The 8133-nt window shown below is 38.1% G+C and overlaps 1 protein-coding gene across 1 annotated transcript; it reads right to left on the bottom strand.

The window, feature by feature from the left end:
• Positions 1-332: 332 nt before the first annotated feature.
• LOC144647086 (uncharacterized) lies at positions 333-7586 on the bottom strand. Its single transcript, XM_078506831.1, has 4 exons — positions 6374-7586; positions 5306-5825; positions 3729-4074; positions 333-471 (listed from the first exon to the last, which is right to left on the bottom strand). The coding sequence occupies exons 1-3, from the start codon at positions 7408-7410 to the stop codon at positions 3730-3732; spliced, it is 1902 nt and encodes a 633-aa protein (XP_078362957.1). The 5' UTR covers positions 7411-7586; the 3' UTR covers positions 333-471; position 3729.
• Between the last annotated feature and the right edge of the window lie 547 nt (positions 7587-8133).

The raw sequence follows: 8133 nt of genomic DNA, 5'->3' as shown, positions 1-8133 counted from the left end.
ATATTGCCCACAATTTGCATGATGATAAATAAATCCTTCATCCATGTGAAAATTCTAGCTCGACTGGAAAGGAATTCGCTGTGCTTGCATTTTAGACTTAGACCTGGTCACACTGCACTGATCGCCATGCATGTAATACTGAAATAATTTTTTCGGAATTACAATTTTCTGTGAATTGTTAGACTTTAGATTCCCCACCATGTCCATACATTTAATGCAACTTTTATCATGCCCCCCCCCCCACCCCGACCAAGATAGCGTCTAATACCATGAAAGGTCCATTGATGTAGATGTCAATCACGTAACAAGGTAAACCAATTAAAAAATAAAATATATTAATCTATTCTTCTGTGCAATTTTTCTGTCAACCAGACTTGCCCTTCAAATCATTTCATAATTTTCCACAGCTAGATAAAAAAACGTAATCCCACTGTAGATAATAGCTCTTCCATCATGAGTTCAAACAGTTTCCTAACAATAAAGAAATACCGTAAATATCCATTAATGGTGACATTCTGCCACAAATTATTTTAATTAACTCGTCCACATCTACAAAACCATTCCCATTGCATCCATTGTCTATTGTTGTCTGTCTGTCTGTCTGTCTTTCTATGTGTGTGTGTTTGTGATGTGTGGTGGCCTAATGGTCAGCATGCTGGACTCCGAGTCGAACGGCCAGGGTTCTAGGCCTGGCCAGGGCACTGCATTGTGTTCTTGGGCAAGACACTTTACTCTCACAGTGCCTCTCTCCATCCAGGTGTATAAATGGGTACCAGCGAATTTACTGCTGGGGGGTAACCCTGCGATGGACTAGCATCCCATCCAGGGGGGAGTAGAAATAATCCTAGGCACCCAATGCACGGAAATCAGGATAAGCTCCGGCTGTATGGGCCACTTGGCTCTGACACAGACTTTACCTTTTTTTATGTGTGTGTCTGTCAGTCTGTCTTTTTCTGTGTCTCTATGCATCTGTCTGTCTGTCTGTCTGTTTGGATGGTTGGTGGGTCAGTTAGTCCATCCCTTCTCTAACATGCCGCAGACTACACCTATAGCTCCTATAAGTGTAAACTTAGACATCTCTGATCGCTTATTCCAGTAAGAAACCAGAGAAGAGGTCTGAAATTCAGGCTAATTACAAGAAAGAAAGTCTGATTAAGTTTTTGAACTTCAACCTACTTGCCAACTCATTTATGATTATTTATTATTCCTGTGATGGGCGTAAGTTGGAAGGGGAGGGCTTTATTATCTGGGGGCGGGGGGAGGACTACATGAGAAACATCTTATTTTGTTAACAGACGGATGCACAGGTCTCTAATGTTAATAAGTCCTTAGGGGATCTTCAGAACTTTTTGAGTCATCTTTCACAATCTTTAGAAGACTTTGGGTCACCTTAAGAAACTCTGATTGACTGACAGGAGAATATTTCAGTAACTATTGTGCATCAAGTAACAAGGATATTTTTACTTCTCAAAGAAACCTGAAGATTGCCCAAGGACCTACAAAGAGTTCGTGGATCACCCAAGAATTTTTAAGATTTCAAAAAAGATTTAACTTCCACAAGGAAATTTGGAAACATTTTTGAAGATATTTACTGACCTGTCTTTAAAGGAAAGGTCAATAAATATTCCAAAAATACTTCCAATAGTCTTCCCAGGACTACCCACTAATCTTTATACCACTAATCTTTCCATTTATGTTCTTTAAAAGTAATCCCATGTATCCTCGTAAAACTAAATCTTTTAATCTCAGAATTTCAAATTCTAGAAAACATGAATGATATAAACCCTTAATTTTACCCAATCCTTTTCAGTTAGCTTCACTGCCTACCAATTTTTTTATTGACTGATTGGACATGGTTTGGATTGTTCCTGAGTTAGAAAGAAAATGAAGCACACAAATCTTAAAGGATCTTGTCGAAATGCCTCTTTTTTGTGAGAAACCTTTTTTATTATGGTTGGAAAGTAAGAGCAGTTTTTGATCATCATTTCAGAATTGAATCTTTTTAGAAGTTTGCTAGCACAATCTGTAAAGGCCTAGGCTGACCCCCTTCCACTTCCAATTTTCATCAAATGATATGAGGGTAGCCAAACAAATAAAAGTGAGTCCGCAATGCGTACATGTGTGGACTTCCATTATAAATTATTTTTACTGTACATAGGAATACAAATGTATGTTGACAGTCAATTGGAGTATCGACTCACAAGTCAGTGAACTTCAAGTTTCGAGTCAAGTAATTCGAGATACGAGACAAGAAAACAAAGAACTTATCAATCGATTAATTTTTCACAACACTGTTGGAAGAAAACAAGCGCCCTGCACTAAAATAAAATAGTCAGACAAAGTAAAATAAAGTTATCACAATATTTTAAATATTATTTAAAACTCTACAATTTTTAAAAATTCTTCAAATTTGCAAGAAGAAGAAAAAAATGAGTGGAAATTTATTATGTACAATTATTTAATTAACAGAAACTAGATTAATTAACGGGTAAATCATATCATGATATGTGTTACATAGGTGCATGCACCTGCTGTCACTCATTAACAAGATTTTTTGTAGTTCGCCATTCTCTTGAAATCTTTTTTAAGGATGGCACATTTCTTTCATCACTAGTTACCTTAGACCATAACAGTGGGCCCAATTATCTGATATCTAGAGTGTTTATCAAAGTTCAGACCAAATAGGTCATCAGACCTTTGGTCATTTCTCTGAAGATGTTCACATTAAGATAGCCTGATACCATTACCCGATAGTCACTTTGCTTTATACACGAAATGAAAGTCAAACCAGGCCCTACCGAAGTCGTTCAAAGGGTGAATAACGCTGTCCGCTGAATTGATAAGTTTTATTCGCAAAGAGTAGGGCACGACGCTCCCGGTGTTTTGGTCTGGCCTTTACAATTGTAACATACACATTGGAAAATGCGCTATATAAATGCAATATCATTAGACAAAGTTTGACAAAAAATTTAGGGAAGGTTCTATTTCAGTGGAATGCGAAAGAAATCCACTGGGGTTTTGCAGATTTTTGGTCTAAACTGTTCTGAAATTTCAGTAGTTGGCCGGTAAACTGATAAAAAACATTATCTTTCAAAATCTAAATATAACAGTAATAATTGGAAGGATCCGGATAAGAACAGCCCTTTAAATTTCTGGCTAAATTAAACATTATCAAAACAGCTCCAAATTGCGCATGCAGGTTTGTTTACGTGTGCTAAACACTGTCCTGTGTTTCATTTCGCTGGTCTTTCCTTCATTTTCGAAAAATAACAACTGTAAAAAGACAAGGTTTTTGCTGGCGGCGTCTTTGGAACTTTTCTTTCACAAACGATAAACAAAGGAAACCTTTTGTTCCTCAAAACAATGAAACCAGCTAAAGTTTTGGGATCACAGGCCTAGCCCTAAGGCAAAAGCTAGGGTTGGGGTTAGAGTTTCAAGTTAGGGTTACAGTTACAGGGTTACAGACTTAGCCCTAACACAAAGAAATTAACCTATGGCTTCGAAACACAAAAAGAAAAAAAAAAGAGACAACTTGAAAACGTAGGCCTAACTTTTTCAAGTTGCAATCCGTTTCCATCTGAGCCATCGGTAGCCAAAATGTGCTTGATAGCAGTTTTAGTGCCTTCATACAGCAATTTAAAAAAAAAAATGGAATATTATTTTCAGGTTTCCTGTGACACAAATATAAAATTTTGGCTGTTGAAAAATCTGGTCCCTATAATATTTACCTCACTGCCAGTAGTCATCAGAAAAGTCAAACTGATCAGCAGCATTTTTGACATCATGCCACATGCCTTTCTTGGAGTGGAAATAATGAAACAAATGTAACATCTTAAGTCTTTCAATTTCCATGCCGCTCTCTAAAACACGATCACATATCTCCCAGTCTTCTCCGCCCCATTTATTCTTGAACTCTTCAACGTTCATTCCACCAATTCGGTCCCAGTCACTCTTGTAAATGGCCAGTAATCCCAAACCTAACTTTTCCCAAAACCCGAAGGGTCGATGAGCTGTAGTTCCACAAGACAGGCGCATGAGCAAAGGACTGTAAGCAATCTGGTGTTGAACACAATGCTTCAGGAAAATATAAAGAACAATGATGAAACAAACATTAAGTACAGTATACAAACCAACAAACAAAAAAATAACTTTGTAAGGGACAGGTAGAAACAATTACTGATGTCCCATTACTTCACATTGTTGCCATTAAATAAAAAAACAAATATTATAAATGATAATAATAATACAGTTGAATCCCGATTACTCCAACCCTCAATAACTCGAACCTCCCGCTAACTCGAAACTTTTTCAATTCCCCTCCAGGTAATTTTCTAACTAATTTTGCCATCGATAACTCGCACCCCCGATAACTTGAACCTTTTTCATTTTCCCTTGAAGGTTCGAGTTATCGGGATTCAACTGTAATAATAATAATAATAATCATCGTCATCATCATCATCATCATCATCATCACCATCACCATTTCTATGCAGTTTGGAATATTTTTAATCTCACAGGTCTGACATATGAAGCCCGATCCAGTTGTCATGTTAGCCTGTCGCTATCCATATTTACTCAACAATAAATAAAAAATAATAAAAAATAATAGGAATTTGCAGTGGCATTTCCACAATGTGGCTCTTCATCCTTTGACACTAGAAATCTTAGGAAACAATTAATGTTAATTGCTAAATTCTGGCTTTCAATTTTTTAATTGTCTTCTACGTGAAAGTTTCAGAGCATCCGTCAAATGTATGGTTTGCTAATTACGCAGGCAAAGTTTTAACATTAGAGCAGTTTTCAATTGAGTGTCGTAAAACCAAAACCAAAGTAATTACTCCGGCCCAATCACAAAGGACACAGACAATCCAGTGAACCAACCAAAACTCGAAGCAAATACATGTAGCTGGCACGAAGCGCGGGAAAACGTGCGCAAGCTAGTCACGATTGGTTTTGGTTTTAGTTCTGATTGGCTGAGAAAGTGGCGCGTGATTTTTAAGCCAATCACTGAGCATAGTAATGCAAAACCAAAGCAAACGCAAATTACTTTCGACACTCAAGTGAAAACCACTCTATTGAAAATCAAATAGAAACTATTTAAAAATCCCATCTGGCAGGAGGCTAACCAGTTGGCTAATTACAAAGCACTGGGGAGTTGAATTGAGAACCACCAAAGACAAATCCATCTAGTGACAGGAAGGAGGATTTGAACCTGGGACCTCCAGATTACAAATCTAGCACCCTAACCACTATGCCATGCTGTCTCCTTAAAAAAGAATCATGGTATTAAATAGTGCTTACTAACCTTTCTGACATCATCAAAGAAATGATACGGAATATCCAAATGAAGATCCATGACAAACAAGATTGAGTTAGGATTTTTAACCATACCAGCTGCTATTTGTAACCCCAATGCCTTTTGAAATTTGCCCTGCAGTCTAACATGTTGATAATGTGGGATTCCACTCCTCTTCAAAGCTTCCTTTAAATCAATATCTATGCCGTCATATTCAGTGATGACCACATTAAAATTGGAATCCTTAGTCTTCTTGTATATTTTTGACATGTGGTTAAGGAAATGAAGAAGCCATCTTCCTTGGTTATTCCCTGTGGTGAGAATGATGTTTATTACCGCACTCTTGTTCCATGCAATGCCCACAGGGGAACAAAGGGCTTGTGCTCCCCAAGGCCTGTATACATATTCAGAGAATCTCACAGATTTTCCACTTGAAATTTCTATCAATTCTAATTCCACCAGATACCTGTCTCCTGTCCCTTCATCATGGTTTTCCTCCACATTTAAGGTGCGTTGAAAAGAATACTTCCTACAATGTCCAAGAAAGAATATTCTAGTAAGTACATGTTGCATGCCCACTGGTGTTACAGACAATGTACTTCATGTACGAACATAATTCATTCTTTTATTTCATTATTCAATAAATAAAACGATTTCATCAAACCCTTAATTTGAAATTGATGATAAATCAAATCGACTATTAAAAAAATACATAAAGGGGTTAGTCCTATTACCAGTAGTTGAAGTACCTTGGACTAAATTTACCCCCTTTTCCCCCTAACATTGTTAGATCTTCTATGTGAGACTACACAGGTCACACAAACTGCACAACAGCGAGTTGTGTTGGTCCAGAAAATATCCACACCTCCCAGACAAAAGGATTTTTGGTTTGAGCTATGGATATGTTTTGGGAGTATGCATTGTAGGGGACCTGGGGATATCACAGAATCATCACTAGATGTATATGAAAATAGAAGAAGTGATTAAAAAAGACTAGTGGCTTTTTTTCAAAGTGCTGCAACTACTGACTTTGACTTTGGGGTTTGACTGTACTCTAAGGAATATTTGAATATTTACCCAGGATGCTTATTTTGTAACTGGGTCCAAACTTGAGAAGCAATCATCTGCGCTGTATTTTCATCCATCGGGTCATTGCCAAAGCTCACAAACTTGTCACCTGAATATTTTCTTCTCCTGACATCAGAATGGTCAAAAGGGTAAATCGATGTGTAATGTGTCTCCCACGTCGCTTGGTACCTCCTTAAAGTTCCTTTCACTATGTACGATGGATTGTACTGGCATGAAGGAAATAAATCTTGTGCGTCTTCTTTGTTGATGAAAGGAAGGTGATGTAATTCCACCCTACGTTTTGATTCTTCGTTTGCGAATAATGGATCGCGGAGTTTAATATGCATTGGAAGGGCAACATTATTATCAAGATCAACTTGCTGACTGACTAGCAAATTTGATATCATTTTATCAAATATTCTCTGGTCACGGTCATCTTCAAAAGCAATAAAAACATCTGAAGGAATGTCCCTCAAATCATGTTCTTTCCAGGTGGAAGACCTCCATTTAAGATGGAGATAATTACTTCCTAATAAGAAATTATCACCATGTTTAAGTAAAATTTCTAAATAGTAACGATTTCCTGCAGACAGTGGAATATATTGGTCACTTCCCCTACTTAACCCAGAAGTTACATTGGCAATTAGTTTGCTATTTTCTGGTTTTGAGTCCAAGCTTATCCATAGTTCCGACGATCCAGTCGCAGATAGATAAAAATTGTAATTCCCAGATTCACGAGGAGAGAGAAATCCATAGATTCGTAATCCAAAATTATCAAATTGTCTTGTAAAATACATTCGCAAGCGCGACGTTCTAAGCCGTGTTGAAGGCCCATGAGGAAAGAGAGGAAACTCTTTCAGTGAAAGCATTTCATCGCCGCACATGTCTTCCCAAATTGCGACGTTTAAAAATCCATTTGGAAATTTCTTGTTGAAATTTCCTCCATCCCGGCGCTTTTTGCGGTTGTTAAGAAATACCACTGCAGAAATGGTAAAGATGAGTATCGCTAACCACCATAATATTCTACGTCTTCGTGTACGATACATGGTTTATAAACGGCCAAAGCTTGAGTTTAAAGAAAGGCAAAAGTGCCAGCGTTTGTCTTGCATCTGGAGTGAAGCATATTGCACGATCGAAAGTTGCAAACAGTTAACAAGTCACGCATTAAACAACTTGCAAAGTTTCTTTCAAAATACGGCCATAAACGAAGAAGATGGCCGCCATGTTGTTAGAACAAAGGATTCTCGGCATCTCTCGGCACGCAATCGGATTCGTCGGAGCCCGTCGGTTCTCAGTGCCCGCGATATTGACACGCATCGGACAGCTCATGCGAGGACACTCATGTAAGCCTCCATATAATGTCCCAAATCTATTCTCCTCTTTCTTCCTCTTTCTCATTAATATTATGACGGCGTTTCAGTTCATATTCACGTGCAACGCAAAACGAGACCTCAATCTCGACGGCTAATAAGGACATTGGCTTTGTCGTCCTTAAAACCCTAAGTGAGACCCGCTTTCAGTGTAACTGGCATAGCGGCTTCCTATTGACAGATATAGATTGGCATCCATATTTCGACGTGCTAAACAAACAAGACTGATCGAAATCCGTCAATCACAGCCCACTGGCATGAACTTCTGAACTTGTGAGTCATTTGCAAGAAACCAACACCGGCTGGTATGCATCGGTTTTGATTGGCTTATTTTAAACAGCCCGTCGAAAGACGATAGCGATGTCGAAAGATGGCGACATCGATGAGCATGCCCGTCCC

Source organism: Oculina patagonica, chromosome 3 (genome assembly GCF_052425735.1).
Source record: "Oculina patagonica isolate OP01 chromosome 3, crgOcupat, whole genome shotgun sequence".
NCBI classification, from domain to species: Eukaryota; Metazoa; Cnidaria; class Anthozoa; order Scleractinia; family Oculinidae; genus Oculina; species Oculina patagonica.
Note: the sequence above shows the minus strand (reverse complement) of the source record. Positions and strands in the feature narration are given on the sequence as shown.

What these genes read in the sequence shown, in the direction of transcription:
- LOC144647086 (XM_078506831.1), bottom strand. Translation starts at nt 7,410, where the DNA reads ATGTATCGTACACGAAGACGTAGAATATTATGGTGGTTAGCGATACTC. An exon ending in TTACAAAATAAGCATCCTGG is followed by an intron (nt 5,826 to 6,373) that starts GTAAATATTCAA and finishes TGGACATTGTAG; the next exon opens with GAAGTATTCTTTTCAACGCA. An exon ending in TCTTTGATGATGTCAGAAAG is followed by an intron (nt 4,075 to 5,305) that starts GTTAGTAAGCAC and finishes ATTTTCCTGAAG; the next exon opens with CATTGTGTTCAACACCAGAT.